Source organism: Spermophilus citellus, assembly GCF_964194105.1.
Source record: "Spermophilus citellus genome assembly, chromosome: 4".
In the NCBI taxonomy this organism is placed as follows: Eukaryota; Metazoa; Chordata; class Mammalia; order Rodentia; family Sciuridae; genus Spermophilus; species Spermophilus citellus.
In genome coordinates this window covers 167,214,187-167,236,007 of record NC_138185.1, presented here as the reverse complement: position 1 = coordinate 167,236,007, position 21,821 = coordinate 167,214,187, and the positions used below count along the sequence as shown (strand labels likewise).

The 21,821-nt window shown below is 39.0% G+C and overlaps 1 protein-coding gene across 4 annotated transcripts in view; it reads right to left on the bottom strand.

The window, feature by feature from the left end:
- Positions 1-21,821, bottom strand: part of CDKL1 (cyclin dependent kinase like 1) — a 53,656-nt gene that overhangs the window by 4,779 nt on the left and 27,056 nt on the right. For all 4 annotated transcript variants that reach the window (XM_081292134.1, XM_081292135.1, XM_081292136.1 and 1 more), the window contains exons 4-8: positions 10,935-11,007; positions 7,961-8,051; positions 6,993-7,193; positions 3,017-3,099; positions 284-340 (exon numbers count right to left, since the gene is read on the bottom strand). In XM_081292134.1, the coding sequence (XP_081148260.1) occupies positions 284-340; positions 3,017-3,099; positions 6,993-7,193; positions 7,961-8,051; positions 10,935-11,007 (505 nt within the window). The remainder of the gene's footprint in view (positions 1-283; positions 341-3,016; positions 3,100-6,992; positions 7,194-7,960; positions 8,052-10,934; positions 11,008-21,821) is intronic.

Sequence of the window (21,821 nt, the reverse complement as noted above, 5' to 3'; positions counted from 1 at the left end):
TCCTTTTATAAGGATCCTTTTACAAGTACCACCTCTTTGAAGTTTCTATTTTGTGTAAATTTAGATTTTAAATACATGTTAGTTTTATTTAAAGTGAGAAATTCTTTCAGATGTTTTCACTATAATAGAATGTGACCCACTTTAAAAGTTGAAAATATTTAAGCTTTTTGAAAGAGAAGAATCCTAAAAGGAACACTTCATTTTGTGGATTGCCATAAATAATTCAGATTCCCCAATGATGACATTTGTGTGCTTCCATGTCTGTGGAAAGCCATGATTTTACCTTTAGGAGCCCCAGGGCAGGATAAGAGATGTTTGGGAATTTTAACTCAAGTGGTTCCTGTTGAAAAGAAAAGGGGTTTTTAGAATACAGCATGTATTCAAATTAAGTTACCTCAAATTAAATTTCCTTCGAATAGAAATGTCTTCCTAGCACCTTCCTTGCCTCCTCCACCCTTTCCCACTCCACCTCCCATCAGAAATCACCTCCTTATGTCTGTTTCACAAGCTCATTCTCTCCCCACCTCCAAAATGTTTTTCCAAATTCACTTCCTCAAGAAGATGGCAAATCAGTAAATACTAATGAAAAAAAACCAAAACAACAATAAACACTTGCAGAGCAATTGTTATTTTTTTTCTGCCTCAATTTATATAACCTGCTTTACCTGAGAATAACTTTTGGCATTTATAATGGCATTATAAAAAGGGTCTCTAATTATATAACAGCTATTGACATTTATATAAGGGAAATAGATTTTTCCCCCCTACCCAGGTGAACAGATGCTTCTTAGACTTCTGGAATAAACACAGTTGTCTCCTCCCACAAAAACCTGCTGCTGTTTCTCTGATCAGCTCACAGTTTAAAGAGTCTCTTGAGCCAGGATTCACCAATCTCCCTTTGGCCATATAAGGCTATTTTGCTCTAGTCATGCTGGAGTCAATCAGGAATAACACTATAAATGGGAGGAACGCTGCCCCATGTCAGGCAGACAAATAGGCCAGTTAAAGAGACATACCACTGACAAAGGCTAATTGAGGAGGGAAGCTGAGAAAAGAAGAGGCAGCCAAGTTGAGCAAAATAAATGACCACAGTACATTTTGTATATAAAGATGGCAGAGTGTGAGCTGCAGGCTGGAGCAATTGACCAGGCACTAATGAAACAGTTCTGGTGCGGTAGTCCAGCTTCAAAACAAAGAGCCAGCTCTCAGCAATTAATTCTTGATTGTGCACATGCTAATCACTGATGAGAAGAGAGAAGAACCTCCCTTTTGGAGTTCCCTATATTCAAAAGGAGGGGGAAAATCCTAAAGCTGATCTGTCTGTCCTTGGGAGCCTTCCCTCACCCCTCATAGCCTAAATAGTTCTTTTGCTCTGTGCGTTGAATGTGAGCACCTCTGGGAACTGACATGACATTACTCACATCAGGCTCTGCTGGCTCAGCAACAGTGCCTGGGTTGAGGCCAGCTGGTTGGCTGTGAGATGTCAGGGCCCATCCTGCCTGCTGAACCAGTCTCCCAGCCCAGAAGCCAGTAGGACACCCTAGTCAGGGTTAGTGACCAGCAGAGGGACTGGAGCACAGATGTTCAACCAGTGCAGCTCCTGCACTGCTTCTTCCTGTGTTTCTGTCAACAGGAAATCTCCTGCAAGACAACCTCTGGGACACCATGGGAAGTTTTTTTTTTTTTTTCATTTATGAAACCAGGACTTTTTCTGAAACTTCACTAGTAGACAATCGAACAGGAAATTGCTGAGGAATATTTGGTGCAGAACTGGAAATGTACAGGTCACAAGAGAGCCAGTTGGGTCACCTCCCATATGCCAGATTTTATTCCTGCTTATCCAGCATGACCCACTTTTCCTAGTGCAGGAAGAGGGTGTGCTAGGGAAGTGGAAGCCTTAGCTGTGGGACAAGCCCAGGAGGCTGAGGGAAGAGGAGATGTAAGTGCAAGGGACAGGCAGAACTTCCATCTGGAAAATGTCAGCAATGTAAGAGAGTGTTAGTTTCAGTTTGAAAATACCTCCCTCAGACCACAGGAACTCTGGGTCTCACAAACCTTGATTATGCTCTGAAATGTTCTTTGTTTGGCAGCACTAGAGCTAGAACCTAGGGCCTCACTGATGTTGCATATTTTATTAAACATTTAATTTATGTCAAATTAAACATGCTGTTCTATAAACTTTGTTTTTCCTTTAACAACATGTTGTGCCCTTTTTCAGATGATACATAAAAAAAATCTAAATATTTTTTCAGGCTATGATATAGTTCTACTGCATGGATGTACTATAATAATCCCCTGCTGATGAACACTACAAGAAATTGTTTCTGTTAAATGCTACATCTTTATGCCTTGTCTGATGGTTTTATTGAGATAAATTGTTGAAAGTAGGTTAAGGGGGGCTGGGGTTGTGGCTTGCCTAGCACATGCGAGGCCCTGGGTTCAATCCTCAGCACCACATAAAAATAAATAATAAAGATATTGTGTCCAACTAAAAAATAAATATTAAAAAAAGAAAGTAGATTAAGGGTATGAGCATTTTTAATTTTTCAGTTCTTTTAAAAATGCTTTTTTCCACATCAGCCACGGAAAACAGGAACCAGAGTGAAGCTTGCTTAGAAAGTTCATTATGTTTTTCCCCCATGATCTGGGAGTCAGTAACCGTAGAGTATGGAATCTGGACAATGTTGGGTAGTTACTTTTCCTGCATGGGCCACTGTCCGGTTTGTCTAAAAGTTGACTGGCTCTGAGCTACTGAGGATCAGTTGATGAAAATGATAAGGGACAAGTACAGCTGGGGCAGACAGTTCTGCATTCCTGTCTGACAGGCTGACTAAACTCTGTTATCTAAATTAGCACTGAAAGCTGAGATCTTGTTAACCCATTTGCTCCCATGTTCTTTTTCACTCTAATACAAAACTTCCAGTACAGAGTGAGCTATGGCAGATGAGGAAAGTGAGTAACTACCAAGACCTAGGTAGCCTGGTCTGAAGAGCTCTCTCCAAAATGGATTACTCACCACATCTTCAGGGTCTGGAATTTTCACCCCACTGAAGTACTGATTCGTGCTAAATACTTGTTGGTGTCTAGGGATGAGATCTCCTTTGGAAAAGAAAGAAGGAAGTGAGATTGGTTACCAAACCAATGGTCTCCCTCCACGGAAGTTGTGTTTGTCTGTACCTGCACCTACAAAGGGGGCAGTTCTCTTTTCCAAACAGAAGGAGAAGCATTCAAGCAAAACAGCCTACACTGAGCTTTACAGTGGGCAATGCACTTTTATTTGGCTCAGAGATGGTAAGCAACAGAAGTCTAAGTCAGCAAGGTTTTGTCTGGTTTGTCTAAAAGTTGACTGGCTGGAGGGCTTACAACCTGTTTGAGGAATCCAAACCAAGCAACTCAAGTAGACACACAAATAAAATAATGCCTTTTTAAAAAGTAACAAAAGGGCAACAACTGTAAGGCATTTGATAAATATTTTCAAAGGGAGGGAGGAAAGAAATCACGGAAAATTTTCTAGCCAGAAGGAACACAATTTCAAACTGGAACCATCTTTTCTTAATTTACCAATTAGTGATCAATTGGAAATGCCATTTCATCTACTGTTGAGAAGCACTTACAATGTAAATGATTGATACAAAAGGAGCATATCTGTATTTGAGGGGACATGTGAAGCTCAGCCTGCCTACATGGCAGCTAAATGGGCTAAAATCATCCTTATATAAAATTCTAGGGATAATACCCTTAAAGAAAAATTTGTTCAGAGAATATAAGGAGGGAATCCTTAAGGCACACCCAGCCCCACTTTGCAGAGCAGACTGAAAAACAAAAACCTTCCAATCAAGGGCCTGTGCATGTCTCCATTGGACTGAACTAGAGTTGCTACACAAGGGCATCAAATTGTATAAGTTTACTGATTTTAGAACTTTACCTCATTCAAATCTAAAACCTTGCTCCATTTTGGAGGAGGTCAAAATATAGCTTCTAATGCCTCTGTCTCCATCCTCAGTGGTTTCCTTGTGAGCACAATCCCCTATGCCCTAATGACCTTCCATCAGAGCTGGAGGGATGACACAGAGAGGGTGTCCTAAATCACTGGGGGAATTACATCCACAGAAGACTAGATGCCCCTGAAAGGGTTACAAGGTGTCTACAATGTGCAGACATTGGTTGTTAAGTACAAATATAAGACACCATCTCACCATCAAGCAGCTTATAGTAGAAGGCAAGACATGATGATGGCAGGTGCTATAAGAGTTTATGGAGTAGGACAATTTTGCTTTAAATTGGGATACTTAGGAGAGTAGTATCTAAACTCTCTGCCTTCTGAAAAGGGCAGTCTTTGCCTATGAACCTTTTCATCTGTCCCTCACCTTCTCTTCTTTCTTCTCCTCTGCTCTTACCACTCCCCTCAAGGAGAAAGGAAAGGGCACTGAGGTGGGAAAGAAGGAAAAGAGAAGTGGCATTAGAAAGAGCCAGTCTTTCTGCCTTACATTTAGAAGTTTGGGAATCTTCCTACATAGAGTCTGAATAATCCAAACTAGTCAGACAGGCTGAAGTTAGGGATATCCAAATGAATTAACATATCATAATACAAATTGAGCATCCCCAGTCCAAAAACCTGAAATCCAAAATGTTCCACAGTGTGAAACTTGTTGAATACCACCATGATGACAAAAGTTAAAAATTCCACATTTAATCTCATGTGATTGTAATCAAAACACAGCTGCACTAAAAATATTGTATAACCTTCAGGAGAAATAAATTGAAGAAGAACCCAGAAGATGGAAAGACCTCCCATGTTCATGGATAGGCAGAATCAAAATTATTAAAATGGCCATACCACCAAAAGCAATATACAGATTCAATGCAATTCCCATCAAAATACCAATAGCATTCTTCACAGAATTAGAAAATATACTCCAAAAATTGATTTGGAAGAATAAAAGACCCAAAGCAATTCTAAGCCAAAATAGAATACCTGACTTCAAATTATACAACAGAGCTATAGTAACATCACAATACCTGACTTCAAATTATACTACAGAGATATAGTAACAAAACTGAATGGTACTGGCATAAAAACAGACACAGACCAATAGTATATGATGGAAAACACAATAGAGACACCATATAGACAAACCCACACAGATACAGTCATATGATATTTGACAAAAATGCCAAAAATATACATTAGAGAAAAGACATTTTAAGCAAATGGTACTGGGAAAACTGGTTATCCATATGTAGAAAAATGAAACTAGACCCTTATCTCTTACCCTGCACAAAAATCAACTCAAAGTGGATCAAAGAGACCTAAGAATTAGACCAGAAACTATGCAACTCTTAGAAGAAAACATAGGGTCAACATTCTAGCATATAGACATGGGCAATGACTTTCTGAATAAGACCCCTAAAGTTCAGGAAATAAATGGTATGGCATCAAATTAAAAAGTCTCTGCACAGCTAAGGAAATAATTGGGAATGTGAAGAGAAAATTTATGGAATGGGAAGAAATCTTTGCTGGCTACTTTTCTGACAGAAGATTAATATCTAGAATGTATAAAGAACTCAAAATGCTTTACACCAAAAAATCAAATAACCCAATTAATAATGGGCAAATGAATTAAATAGACATTTCTCAAAAGAAGAAATACAAATGGCCAATATGTAAAAAAAATGTTCAATATCATTAGCAATTAGGGAAATGCAAATCAAAACTACACTGAGATTTCATCTCACACCAGTCAGAATGGCAGCCATCAAGAATACAAATAATAATAAATTCTGGAGAGGATGTGGAGAAAAAAGAATACTTTTACATTGTTGGTGGGACTGCAAATTAGTTCAACCACTATGGAAATCATTATGGAAGTTCCTTAAAAGGCTAGGAATGGAACCACCAAATGACCCAGCTATACCACTCCTTGGATTTATACTGCAGAATCAAAGTCATCATACTACAGTGATACATGCATACCCATGTTTATAGCAGCACAACTCACAATAGCCAAACTGTGGAACCAGCCTAGATTAATAGATTTTTAAAATGTGGGATGTGTGTGTGTGTGTGTGTGTGTGTGTGTGTGTACGCATATATATACACACATAATGGAGTTTTATTCAACCACAAAGAAAAATGGAATTATGGCATTTTCAGGAAAATAGATGGAACTAGAGATCATTATGTTACGCTAAATAAGTCAAAGTCAGAAGATTAACAGTTGTATGTTTTCTCTCATATGGAGAAGTAGAGAGGAAAAAAGAAAAGAAAGGTGGGGGCAGATCTCAGGGAAATCAGTAGAAGAAAGGGACCAAGGAGTGGGATAGGGGAGGAGGGAGGAAGTGCTGGGGAGTGATATTGGCAAAATTATATTGTTATATTGTATATTGTGTGCATGTATGAATATGTAACAACAAATACCATCAGTATGTACAACAATAACCCACCAATAAAAAAACATGTAGGGAAAAAAGTAAAAAAAAAAAAATACCTTTAGGATACGTGTATAAGGTGTATATGAAATATAAATGAATTTCATGTTTAGACTTGGGCCCCATCCCTAAGATATCTCATTAGGTATTTTGTAAATATTTTTTTAAAAATCCCAAATCTAAAAACTTCTGGTCCCCAACATTTTGGATAAGAGGTACACCATCTGTTAATGAAATAAACCATGAAAGCATTCTGTGAACTACTAAGCCCTGGCAGAAATATTCCTATTGTTGCCATGATTATTTTTCAGAGGTTAACTTGGTCTAAACTATGCTCAAGAGAGAATCTCATGTCTTTTGGATAATTAGTAAATACTCAATATTATCATTATTAAAACAAACATGGACACATTTAATAGAGCCATTTCAATGAGGCTCCAAAGTTGTTGCCTTTTCCTAACCATAAAAAGGATCAGGTGGGCCGGGAACTTGGCTCTGCCTGCACCGCCAACATGGGTAAAACTATGCAGTTTCTCAAATGGTGGAACCAAAACACTACTTACCCAAGGTTTTCCTAATCAGATAGAGTTGATCCACATCTGATTTCCCTGGCCACAGAGGCACTCCTGATAGCAGTTCAGCAAAGACACAACCAACTGCCCAAACATCCACAGGAGGTCCATACTGTGTGTCCCCCACTAACAGCTCTGGGGAGCGGTACCACCTGGTAGCCACATAGTCTGTGTAGTAGTCACTTGGTCCAGCTTGCCAGTGATAGAACATGGAAAACAAAGTGGTGGAAACCTGGAGTCAAAACTGGGAGGGAAAGAACTAAGAAAGCAAGTTTGCCTCAAGCTTGTGGCTTTTTGAAATTGCTGTTCTCCATGCTGGTTGCACATTAAAATCACTTGGAATGTAGTATTTTTTAAAATTACTGATGCTTAGGCCACACCCCAGTCCAATTATATCAGAATCCTTGGGAAGGGCCTAGGCACATCAGTTTTTAAAGTTGCCCAGATGATTCTAATCTTCAGTTAAGGTTGAAAACTCCTCTTCTAAAATAGTATTTTTGGAAAGTATTATTTTAGTACAACCTGGTAGAAGCCAGAATAGCATACTTTTTAAATTTTTTTTTGTATTTAAAATTTTTTTTCAGTTGTAGTTGGACATAATATCTTTATTTAATTTATTTATTTTTATGTGGTGCTGAGGATCAAACCCAGGTCCTCGCACGTGCTAGGTGCACACTCTACTGCTAAGCCACAACCCCAGCCCAGAATAGCATACTTTTTAATAACATTTTTCTTTGGAATAATTTTCATATAACATACATATCTATCAAAATCACTGTATGTGTCTACATTTTCAAATTATAAATACATTATAGAATTCTGAAATTACACAATTCTAATTTATAGCAATCTTATGCTTTAAATATACAAGAACTAGCTTTCTCTAGCGTCTAGATTCTTTAACATATCAAGACCATTTCCATCTTTAACATGTAACTAAAGAAAACTTCAATACTCACTCAAAAGCCGAGCAAATCCAAAGTCACAAAGCTTAATCACTGAATGTTTTGTAATAAGGATATTTTCCGGCTTCACATCTCTATGTATGCACTAGTTACAAAAACCATAACAAAATCAGATTACAAAGGAGTGACCATAATATATGACATAAATAAAACACCTGAACATTTAGCAAATAATGAATAAATTATTTGAATCTTTCATTAGCCTGTTGGATAAGAGCAAAGCAACGACCTAAAATGCATCTAGTTCCATACCTATAGCTCGAATCATCCCCAAAAGGGTTCAAAAGAACCATCATGAATAATAAAAAGGAATAATGAAAATAGGGCAGTCAGCAAATAAAAATATATGGCAACTAGTTAAATTTGAATTTCAGATAAAAACTCTTGGTTTTTTTTTTTTTTTTTTTTTTTTTTTGGTCGTGTTAAGAATTGAACCAGGGACTCATGCATGCTAGGCAAGTACTCTACCACAGAGCCACATCCCCAGCCCCAACAAACATTTTTAAAATAGAAGCATGTCCCATGCAGTATTTGGAACATACATATATTAAAAATGTAGGCTTGTTTATCTGAACTTTGAATTTAACTAGGAGTCCTGCCTTTCATCTGATGACTGTAGGTGAAAGGGAAAATGGTAAAAGGCTCTGAGTGAGGCTTGTGTCAGTGTTGCAGGAGCTTCCAGTTGGTGCATAAGCAGAATTCACAATGGAGTTGCTGAGCTGAGAACACAGCTGGCCTGGTAAACAGGACAAGCCCTGGGCCTGCTGAGATAAGCAGGGAAGAGAAGGGCGGGAACCATGAGCTTGCCAGGAGATCTCCCTTTCAGCTCTGACATTTGTCCCAACAAGATAAACAAGAATAGGCAGTAGTCCTCACCCTCTGGGGAGAGTCGCTAGATGTCAGCTCTGCCCCACAACACATCTTGCTCACAGAGCTGTATCCACCCCTTGGATGTGCCTCCTGCTTCATAATTTAGACTGCAGTCACCTGTGGTTTTCAGACCGCAGCCTACATTCCTTAACAGAGTGGTATTAGAAGAACATTTGAGAGTCTTCATACAACTTTCTTATTAAATGATAATTTTCTTGACAAAAAACCAAACCAACAGCCTAAGTAATAATTGCATTTAAAAATTCAGTTGGGCCAAAATTACCACTCAGAATTGCTAATAACCTTCCCATCTCCCAAGTGTTTTTCTCTCTACAAGGGAATGCTTCTTTCTGCAACCTCAGAGACCCCTTTGGCACCCTGAAGCCCTGGGGTTATTCCTGACTTTCTAGAATCTGGGAGAGAGATAGGAGAGGAGTTCTTCTTGGGCCTGGATGGTTCTCACTCCAAAGAATGGTAAGGGTAAAAGGGACAGAGCTATAGCTCAGTGGCAGAGCACTTGCCTCGAAAGTGTGAGGCACTGGGTTGGATCCTTAGCACCACATAAAAATAAACAAATAAAATAAAGTCAATCTGTCCGTCTACAACTACAAAAAAATTTAAAAAACAAAATTTTAAGGGTGAGAGATCAGCATCAGTGTTTTCCCATAAATATTTATTAGTCTAGAAAATTTGAAAGGGGGCAATATTTTCATTATTCTATTATAATCTATCTAGTTTTCACAATTAGGCACTGAGGTCTCTTTTATCACTGGCTTCACATTTTACTATAAATGGGTACAACTGTGAATATCATGGTGACATATGGTCAGAAGTACTTGTAAGCAAGAATGTGCTCCCATTCTGTTCTGGGAATTCTTTACAAGTTTCTGCACCCTCCCCCATCAGCACATGGAGCCAAACAGAGCATCTGGGGCTCTCCAGGGAACTGTGGTATGCATTATATTTGTCTTTACTGCCTCAGATCTTCTCCATGATGGCCTTCATGTCTCTCTCTGTCTCTCTCTCTCTCATCCTAAAATCTACTCTCAGGAAAGTACCAACCATTGTTCACAGTGACTAGCAATATAAAGTGTTAACTCTCACGGCTGTGCAATAATGATATTTTATTTTCAGTGCTGGAGGTCAAACCCAAGGCCTTACACAGCCTAGGCAAGTGGCCTGCCACTGAGACACATCCCCAGCCCTGACAAGGATTATAGCCTTTGGTTAATGGAGACTCAGTAGGGAGAGGTGCTGGGTGCACTCATATTTTCTCCACCTGGAAAGCAGCTTCAGAAAAAAATCATTTGGAACAGCCCAAGGAAGGGGATTTAGCCCTACTGGCTCAATTGATGCTGACACTTGGTGGGTTGACAGATTACAGCTGAGTTACATTCATGGCCAACATGAAGTTCCAACACTGGAATTCATGTTTTTGTTGTTGTTGTTCTTCTTTTTTTGTGGTACTGGGAATTGACCCAAGGCCTCCACATGGTAGACAAATTCTCTACTGAGCTGTATGTCAGCCCTGGAACCTGGTTACCATGACAGGGAGTGGGCAGGATTATCCTAGAGGGCACAGCAGGAATCAGTGAAGTCACACAACCTGGGCAATAGTCCATTGTGCCTCTCACCAGCCCAGCTGTGGACAGGAGTACAAGAGGCTTCCACTGGGCTACTCCAGTTCTGACTTAGCACTCATATCTCACCAAAGCACTTGTGCACTGAGCTTGGGACTCCACCTACTACAACGGGCATATTGCCACCAAACAGGCAGAAAGCACCTTTCGATTTCAGAGCCTCTGCAGGGGGTACAAGTCCAATATAGACTTCAAGTGAGTAGGGATCTTTCCATCTTAGATTTGAGAAGTTTCTAAATAGATGACTATATTCTTAAAATAATGTTAAAATGCATGTCTTATAAAATTGAGCAAAAAAAATTAAAAAGGAATCGCTAGATTAGTCTCTTTTTGCAACCAGGCTAATCAAAGTTTGAGTGAAAACTATACCCACAAAAGTATGATTAAAAATGTTGTACAAAGTTTCTCCTCGGCTTGAGAGAAGGCTTCTGTTTTCCAAGGGAGATCATAAGACTTACATTGTGTTTATGGCAAAAGTTTACAGCTTGCAGTGTCTGCCAAGTTATACTCTTCACAAGATGTTCTGGTACCCTAATAAAAATAAAGAAGCATCACAAACACATTCTTTAGTGTAGTTAGGGAGTTCAGTTCAAGAAAAGAAAACGTAAACCAAGACAGGCTTCAGCAATGAAAAATCCCAGGTGACATAGTCACCTCACATGACAAGCCATCATTCCATGAGTTTGAAATGTAAAGGGTGGGTAACCAGCACTTTACTGAATTCTAGGGACAGCATGTTAACAAAAATGCAAACATAGATTTCTGGGAATCTGGGAAAACTGGGACTCTGCCTGGAAACTTCAGCTCCATTACTATATGGGGTGTGTGTGTGTGTGTGTGTTATTTTTGTGGTAGCAAGTTAGTTAATATACAGCACAAAAGATGGCTGCTTATATTTTTTTATTCTTTTTTTTTAAGATGCAACTTATTTTTTTCAAGTTGCCCCAAACTAATTGGTAAAATATTCATCTTCCATGCAGATGAATGGGCACTCAGTTTCTCCATATTCCTGAGTCATTTTTGTTTTGTTTTGCTTTTTAGGTGATAAAGATTTTTACAGATGAGAGCATGTAGCAAAAGTCAATCATAATTAAAAACCCAGATAAGCATTTTGTTTCTTTCCCCATATTCTCTTGTAGGCAGCTGCATCCTGACATCTTCCTGCCCTTTCCTTTAACATAGCATCTAAACCCTGTACCACTGACCCCAGCCCTTCTTGCCTGACTCTAAGCTGATTTAATCAGTGCAACCAGAAGTCCTAGCAGGTGCTTTGTGTGAGTTAGGAAAAAGCACCTTTGTCTGGGAGTATTTTTTTCCCCTGAGGCAAGGAGTGAAATAGACTACAGAGAAAATGTGTTTATTTTTCAGACTCTCACCTACCAGCTGGACTTACTGTTTTATGAATCAAAAATTAAATGACATTGTTGTGGTCCTCAGCCAAGATTAATAAGTAAACCAGAGAGGGAACTCTTGAATAGTTGTTAAATGTGATCACAAAAAAAGTCACTTCTAGCCCCTGGGACAAGCCACAAGGCCACTGTTGTCACAGACCAGATGTTCAGGAAATCCTTTCAAGCAGATCAGAGGATGCTTGAACAGAATGGGACAACATAGCGGAAATGGAGAGGTCACCTTTAGGAAGAAAAGCTGGCATTTCTGCATCAAGATTATATCTCTAGGGCTGGGGCTGTAGTTCAGCGGCACAGCACTTGCCTAGCACATGTTAGGCACTGGGTCTGGATCCTCAGGACCATTAAAAAAAAAAAGATCATATCTCTGGGCTGGAATATGGCCTCTCCAAAATATTTTGGTCTTAATGGTATACAGGCACAGATGCTAGAAAGAAGGCCTGGGGAAATGCCACTATGCAGGATACATTTCAGGTTCCCTCAGCCTCCACTGTGACCAGAAAAAAATAGAATATATTTTGAATATATTTGAATTATTTTATATATTAAATATTAACATAAGGTGTCTGTGCCAGGCAACTTGTCTCTAAAATCATTTCTCAATAGAATTATCTGGAAGCTGGGCATGGTGGCACATGCCTATAATCCAAATGGCTCAGGAGGCTGAGGCAGGAGGATCACAAATTCAAAGCTAGCCTCAGCAACTTAGCAAGGCCCTAAGCAACTCAGTGAGACCCTGTCTCTAAATAAAACACAAAAAAAGGGCTAGGGATGTGGCTCAGGGTTAAGCACTGCTGGTTTCAATCCCTGGTACCAAAAAAAAAAAAAAAAAAAAAAAAAAGGAAGAAAGAAAGAAATATCTGAAAGTAAATAATAATAGCAGAAAAAATAATTGCACATCATTAATGCCCCTTTAATGCTGAGTACAGTATTACACAATTCTCAAATGCAGAAATCAAGTAAGCCCAGTGTTGCCTTGGGTTGGCTACTCATTTCTTTATTAATCAGTTTCTTCTTTGTAACATGGGGCCTCAGATTCTAAGATCCCTTTAGCTGCAACACTCTGAAATGATAACAGGGTCAGGTTTCCCTGAGGGAGAAGGCACTTACAAATTCAGAAGAGAAAAGGGCTATAATCTGTGGCTTTGGGTTGGAATTGGAGAGGTGTGTGTGTGTGTGTGTGTGTGTGTGTGTGTGTGTGTGTGTGTGTAAAAGAAGCCAGAGAGGGAACTGTTGAGTAGTTATGTTAAAGGTGACCACAAAACATCATTTCTAGTCCCTGAAAGAGACCAAACGGCCACTGTTAATCATAGACCAACCCCTCCCCACCCTAAAGCACATACACAGGAGAGTGAGTGCTGTGCTAGAAGGGGTGCTATCTTCTATAGGGTGTTTCAGAAAGCAAATATCTGAAGTAGGGGTTAAAGTCGTAAGAAGTGACCAGATATTTTAAAAATACAGCCACCAGGACTGTCCCAAAGATTGGATGTCAGAAAGGGAAGGAGCAGCACTTATTGACCTTCAAGAGAGGATTCTGAGAAGGCGACCATGAATTCAGAAGGAAGGCTCCATTGGACATGTGAATGTGAGAAGCAGAAGCACATTAGTGGTATTTAGAACCTAGAACTGGATGAAGCCACTTGAGGAGTAAACACAGATAATGAAGGTAAGTTTTGAAACTCTTCAATGTTCAAAGGTTAAAAAAGGAGGGGGACCCAGCAAGGGAGGCCGGAGAGAGTGCAATGTCACCGCAGTCAGCTGCAGAAAGTGCTCCAAAGGACTTCTGAATTAAGATAACAAACTAAGCAAGCCCACCAGATCTCTCCCCGTCCTCAAACCTGATTAGAATACACTGATGACATTTTTCTAAAGACAAAAGCCCACAAGTCATTCAACTACTTTCCAGAGTATAAGCAATAGCAACACATTTTGGAATCCAGAAAGCCGTTGAATGAATAAGTGACTTAACAGATTCTAGTAGCTGAAATATAAGCCAAGAGAGGAGAAAGTGGAGAACTAATCATTTATCCCCAAATAATCTTCCATAGGTTAAGTACCAGCAGTCAAGATCTCTGTAGAGAACTAAGGAGGAGTGTAGAATCTACTTAGAAAACAATAAAATCCTCCGATCCCCTCTGCTACTCTATGCCAAGATGGAACACTCTTTTCCATGCCCAGTGGGAAGCTGGAGTTTTGTTTTCTGGGGGGAATGGACTAGCTTGGCATAGCTGGGATCATGGACACAGTTCTGAAAATGAGATCAAGGGCTGACTGCTAAGATTCCCCAGCCCTCTCCTGTCTTGGGACTGTGAGAAAGCTAGCAGTCACCTGCTCCCCAGTTATTCTCCAGGCAAAATACTGGAGAATCTTTTGCAGGGAAATTGTGGAGGGAAAATCTGAAGATTCTGACACTGGGATCATACCAGTAAATGGCCCAACTAGACAACTGACTCCACAGTGATGCTCAAAGCTTCCAATAGTTCCCTACTCTTAACCATGAGCATACAACCAGGGATTATATAACACCCAAGAAAACCTCTAATAAGAAAGGTACAAACAGAAGAAATCATCTTGAACAAACTATGGAAGATTAAGAGAGCATTTAAAAAGTCATTAATTCTCAAAAGAATAAAAGAAGCTGTTGCATCTATAAAATAAGAATAGGGTACCATAAGAAAAGAAGAACCAGCACGAGTCCAATGCCCAAATAATAGAGGTCTAGAAAAAGAAAATAGAGCAAACAAAGGAAAGGAAATCAATAACAAAGCAATTAATTTTTTTTCTCAGAAAGTGTCCATCAAGTACCAGAATAATGGATGAAAACCATGACTCACAATTTTCATAATCCAAAACAGTGAGAACAAAGAGGATTCTCCAAGATTCTGGGGGGGAAAAAGAATGGAAGAAACAGAACTTTAAAAAGGAATGGAAAAATAAAATTACTTCCTAATAGCCCAGAAGATTGAAGGCACTGAAACAATGCCTTCAAAATGTTGAAGGAATATTTTCAACCAAAACCCAAAAAATCCTATATGCGAAGGAAATATTAATCAAATGACAGAATAAAGACTTTTCAAACATGCAAGGGCAACGTCTTGACTTTTTTCTTTTTTTTCCTTGTACCTCTCATACGTTCTTTCTCTGGAAGCACACCACCAAAAAGGAGAAGTAAACTATAAAAGATTATGAGGAAGTGAGAAGTGAGAAAATTGGAGACCCAACACAAGAGGGAAGTAATGGGATCTCTGGCAGGATGGTGAAGGGAGATGACAAGGTAACTACAGGAAAAAACCAGCCCAGAGTATAATTATGTGACTCAAGAGCCAGGCATGTCGAGGGTTGGCACCATTGTGCCCTCTGACTTAAGCCATCTTAAATATGAAAATACGTAATAAACAAGCTTAAAAGCTTCAAAAAGTCTGGGTGACTGGCCACACCTTCCAGGCTAAGGCAGAGTTCTTAAAAACTGTAGCCTATGCTGATGAGTCTAAGGAATTCACTTCATTCTGAAGTGTTGGTTTCCATACTGGTGGTAAGTGGAGGCCATGGGGAGTTCTGGGGGCAGGACCTGCTCTGAGGGAAGAATAGTGATGAAGGGAAGGAATCCCACTCTCTCATTCTTTACTAATTTTAAGACCCCCACTAGGTTGCTAGTTCAAACAACAATTTGAACTATATAATCACATATAAGCTCAAGCTTAACCTCTGAGGGAAGAAGGGCTTGAGCTTTTCTCCTAGGTCTGGTTCTCTTCCACCATGGGATCAAAGGATGAACCCTACACAAGTCATATCTCCAGTTCCTCTTCTCAGCAAATAGTGCTCAGAAGATATTGGCAATCCAGGCTGGGTTTATTACTAAAGGCAATGTTCTTGCTTCCCTTGATCCTATTTCTAGATCTGGGAAGCTGGCAAATTTCATGAGACCAGGCTCAGTTGATGAGTTTAACAGACCCAACCTGGATTGCCAATACCTTCTGAGCACTACTTACAATGGGTAGTCAGGTGGTCTTCCTTGAGGTCTCAGTTCAGTTGCCTTATTGAAAGCTACAGTTATCCCTTTGAAGCCCACTGGGCTATTGCCCAGCTCCACAATCCTTCTTCTAGGCAAGGTAGAATGGAATCCAACTCCTACCAATGGGAAGATATTAAAGAGGGGCAAGCTCCCAAGTCCTCCACCAGTGTGACCTCACTTCACTCTGCCTGTACTAGGAATTTTATTTTACCCCCAGGAACATAAATGGGTCCTAACTGATCAACTCCAAGGAGGCATGAGGGTAGGAGGCAGTATCATTAAAAATATCTAGAGTCTAAATATTTGCTTGATCAAAAAAATTAAGTTAACTCAGAGAGTAATGAATCCAACCATGAAGAAATGCAGAGAGAGTTCCAAGAATAACAGCAAAGAGAAGTCCCAGGAAGAAAGCTGGACAGTAGGCCTTGAGTATACCAAGCCTGAGAGAAGGAGAAGAGGACTTAAAGACAGGGTACTGTAAAGAAAACAAAGATGGATCTAATGGGTTACCTGATTCGATTATCCTATGCAAAGTTGTATTGAGAGACCATTGAAAGAGTGGGAGAGGGCTGGGGTTGTGGCTCAGTGGCAGAGCACTTGCCTAGCACATGTGAGGCACTGGGTTTGATCCTCAGAATCACATAAAAAATAAATAAATAAAATAAAAATATTGTGTCCATCTACAACGAAAAATATTTTTAAAAAAGAGTGGGAAGAAAAAAGTTAAGCAAAAAAGGTTAAGCAAATTTAAAAAGGCAAATATTAATTTGAGAAAAAAGTACAAAATGAAGTCATAATGTAGCATAATGTTCAGTTAAAAGTAATATTTACATAGGTACAATAATAGGCATGATAATAGGGATAGTGAATATTAAACTAATAAAATGTTAATGTAACTACTTGGAGGGATTAGAGTGGAGAAGCAGGAGTATAATGCCTTAAGAGACTAAATCTTCATCTATCAAAACAGGACTCCTACAGATAATGTCTAAAAAAGGATATCTTAAGAAATAATACACCAGGCCTGGGGTTGTGGCTCAGCGGTAGAGTGCTCATCTCAAATACACAGGACTCTGGGTTCAAATCTCAGCAACACATAAAAAAATAAATAAATAAAAATAAACTGCTTAAAAAAAAGAAATAGTATGCCACTCTTTTTATATTAAGCTATATTGCTGAATTTCATTTGCTAATACTTTTGTTAAGGACTTTCCACCTACATTCTTAAGAAATATTCATCTGTCATTTTCTTGTTTCGAAATGTCCTTATCTGGTTTTGGTGGAGAGCAGCCTCATAAAATTACTTGGGAAATATTCTTTCATCCTCTATTTCTTAAGAGTTTGGATAGGATGATTATGATCTCTTCCTTATATGTTGGATATAATTCACAATAAAATATTTTAATAACAGAGCTCAATTTAGCATGACGGTAAGGAAAAATATACATCAACCCACTTCATAGCCATAAGGTGAATTCATTCACTTTGGCAAAACCAATGACCTGGAAGTTCCATTTTGAGAACTTATAAAGGAAAAGCACAGAAAAGGGGAGAATCTGTAGGAAAATTTCATAGCAGAATCATTTATCATCAAACACTAAAGACAGCCTCAATCTTCAATAATGGAGGAATGGTTAGACATAAAGTTATGTTAATATCTGAAGTCAATAATACAGCTAAAGATTATATTTCAGCATATACAGAAATGCATATGAAAGCATATTAATGAAAGACAGAACTCGTCACAGGACACAGAGAATGTGGAGCTGGCAGGTGGCTGCCTTTGCCATGGTGTCCAGGCTTGCAGACACTTCATTCTGTCAGCACATGGAGGCAGTATCCATTTCACAGTGGCAGGTGAGCATTAAACAAATTAAGTAGCCTGATATATAAAACCTGCAGCCAACTTATTCACTCATGCTCAAGTCCTGGGTACCACCTAATGCTCTCCTTGTAGGCAATTCCATAAAGAAAGCCAATTTCTAATCCTTGTGGTGAGCAAAGAACTGGGATGCAAGAAGACAGGTAAATTGACTGGTTCTGTCATTAAGCTGGGATAACAGTCACACCCGTCTCCACATTAGGAGGGCCTATCACTACATACAACATCTTCAATCAGTCAAATATGACAAACCCAGCAATTATTCTCTTTTTACAGTTGCTTCGCATACCTCTGCCCAGATGAATTATGTGTTGATTTCTGCAATACTATTATTTTTATATACACATATAAAATATATTTGTTTTTTTTGTCCCTGGTTCCTAGCTCATTACTCCCTCCCCAAGGTGGATCATTAAAACCTCTTCTCTTCCTCTACCTTTCTGTCAGGGAGCTGGCCATAAAGAAATTCTCTGGCCTAACCTTGTCTGATAAGTCAAAGAACCTTCTCAGATCAAATGAGTCCTGTTCTCTAACTTGGAGGAAGGAATGCTGCACAAAGAGGCCAAGAAGAATCTAAATAGACAGGTCTGGCTGGGCTCTCCACCCAGTCTATTAGTATTTGTGCCTATGCAATGACGTCTCCATAAACACTCAAAAGGACAAAGTCTGGAGAGCTTCTGTATAGCTGAACACAAGGAAGTTTCCGGGAGGGTGGCGCACCCAGAAAGGACATGGAACTCCACACCTTCTCTCACACTTTGCCCTAAACATCTCTGTGTACTTGTAATATCCTTTATAATAAACCAGTAAATGTTAAGTAAGTCCTTCCCTGAGTTGTGTATGCTGCTTGAGCAAATTAATCAAGTCCAAGGGCAGAATGGTGCCCTGATTTATGGATAGTCTTCAGAAGCACAGGTAAAACAACCTGGGGCTTGTGATTGACATCTACAGTGTGTGTGTGGGGGGGGGGGGTGGCTGGGGCAATCTTGGAGACTGAGCCCTTAACCTGTGGGATCTGCTGCTGTCTCAGAACTGACTTGAATTAGAGAACATCCAGCTGCTACCTGCTGCAGAATTGGTTGTTTGGTTGCTGGTGGGGAGAAGTCCCTTCATCTTTGGAGGTCACAGAAGTCTGTGCTGATCGTGGTGTGATAGCAGAGGAAAACAGGTGCTCTGTTTTTCCTGATGATACAGTTTCACAAAATAACAGTGTTGTGACCCTTATGTCCTGATAACAGGATTGAAATGAACAGAGAGAAACAAACAACTGCTATATGAAAGTGAAGAGATCAAACTGATTTTAAACAAACAAACAAACAAACAAACAAACAAAAACCCCACCTTTTCAGGAATCTAAGATGGGAGAGATGCTGAAGAAAGAACATGTATCTTGGGGCTGGGGTTGTAGCTCAGTGGTAGAGCGCTTGCCTACCATGTGTGAGGCCTCGGGTTTAATTCTCAGCACCACATATACACAAACAAGTAAATACATAAAAATAAAGGTTCACTGACAACTAAAAAATATCTTTAAAAAAAGAACATATATTTCTTCCCACACCTTCTCAATTACAGAAGACCTCCTTTGCACTGCTGTTCTTCTCACACTTGTGATGTTGCTAATCAATCAATCAATCAATCAATCAACCTTCATCAAGACTTCATTTCTACAGAAGGCTACAACAAAGATGGGTGAAGGGTGAGGAACTGGTCAAGCCCTTATGAGAACTGTATGTTATTAGGAATTTATCCTAAAGAAATATTCATAGAAGTGGTTATCCTATCTGTATCTGTACACAAGCAGTTTCCTACCATGTATGTTTTAGCAATAGTTATGATTTTTTTTTTTTTGGTGCTAGGATCTCACACATGCTAAGCACAAGCATGTTCTTTTATGTTTTGTTTTGTTTTTGGTACCAAGGATTGAAATCGGGGCCACATCATTAACCACTGAGCCACATCCCCAACCCTTTTTATTTTTTATTTTTTTATTTTGAAACAGGGTCTTGCTAAATTGCTTAGGGCCTCACTAAGTTGCTGAGGCTGGATTTGAACTTGTGATCCTCCTGGCTCAGCCTCCTGAGCCACTGGGATTACAGGTATGCACCATCATCCCCGGCACAAACATGTTCTTAATGGCTTCACTATGTTACTTTGTAAAGCTATATCAATTTTCTATCATCCTACATTTCAATTGTTTCCAACTTTTTCATTTAAAACACTACTTTAACAATAGATACTTTGGTAGCTAAGTCTTTTGCACATATACATTATTGTCTTATGGTAAATTATTAAAAGTAGAACTTCTGGGTTATGTTGCCATTGTGACAGTTTCCTCCAGCAGTGTACTTATAATTTCCTTTAACAATATTAGGATTTAGAGTTTTAAAGTCAAAGCAACTATTTTCAAATGCAAATAAAAACACTGTGATGATGATTATTCTTTGAAATCATTTAATAAGTATCAAATTTATTGGTTTGCTAATACAGTCAGGTCATTCCACAAGTATTGCATGTATAGAGTGCCAAGTACTCAGCTAGAAGTTACTGGAGATATACAGGTGAGAAAGGCCCAACCAACTCTTGCCCTTGAGGATTTTATAAATTTTGGGCAAATGGGCTCTATTATATAAATAACCCCAGATGCTAAGAACACTGAAGGACTGTTGACTCTCCTCAGTGTTCTGACACACATCATAAAGGAGTGGTGCTTGGGTTGCACCTGAAGCACAGCAGGAGTTTTCTAGGTGGCATAGAGAAGGCAGGGAACCCAGGCTGAGAAAATACCATGTCCTAAATCCGAGAGTGCAAATGGTTTAGTGAGGCAGGATTAGGTTTTATGGAGCAAACTAGTGAGAAATGGGATTAGTATTGAGACTTCATTACACCAGTAAGAACTGAGGAACTATTCAAGGATTTTATATAGGGATGGCTTGTCACTTTGTATTTTAGAAATTTACACTTTGAAAATACAGGAAGTGATCACAGGACATTCTTGAGGTGATGTAGTAAGCTAAGAAGGACCCAGACTGGCAGCAGGCAGAGACAACAGCATCAGCTCCTTCTCTCTGTTGATATTATCTGACAGATCAAATGAGAAACTAAAGGATAATCTGTTTCCTGACCTCTAAAGTACTAGATCATCAATTCATAGCATTATGGAGCTGGGAGTCCCCTTAAATTTCACCCTAAACTCTCATTTTTTACAGATGAGGATAATGTAAGCAACTTGACCAAGGTGAATTTTGACTGTGAATGCACTTACAAAGTTTTATTTTATGATGTGAGATTTCTTACCTTGAAAATTAAAAGATTCTTATAAATTTCAAAATCTTTGCTTGACATCATTTAGCATTTACTTCATAATAATAACAACTGAAAATTTGAGATTGCATTTAAAATAAATTGGAGAATTGACAAATATTCAGTATAATGGAAAGTGACTTAGTTTTGAAACAAAAAAAAATCCTCAAGCTTCCAAATAAATGGGTATGTCTGGTTAAAAATAAATCTTATTTTTCAAACTTGCTCATTTAATAGTGTTCCTCAAATAAATCTTGTATTTGATAAACCATGACACTTTCTCATTTGGAAACAAAGTGGCTTGTGACTAATCACAGTGTCTATTGTTCCTTCCCTTTTTAAACCCACCTTCATATTAAAGCATCTTCTATTTCCTGAAACATATGTAACCTATTTTAGTTAGTTGGCTTTAAAAATACCTGCTTTCAAAACTCTAAGCACCTGTTCTTTTATTCTGCTCAAACTATATGCCAAAAATACCCCCCAATTGCTTTCGATCTCTCAGTGTTCCAAGCCACTCAGCCTAACATGACTAACCAAACTCCCTGTAGTATCTTCCTAGTCCCAAATAGCCATGAAAACTATACTATAAATTTTATTGCAGTATCACTTACAAGCTGTCAAAAGAGCAAATATCAGCACAAAATGTTTTATCCTTTGAACACACAATTATTCTGTATCAATGACTTTCTGAAGGGAGCTGTCTGTCCTCTTGGCTGTCTCTGGTTGGGTAAATTAACAT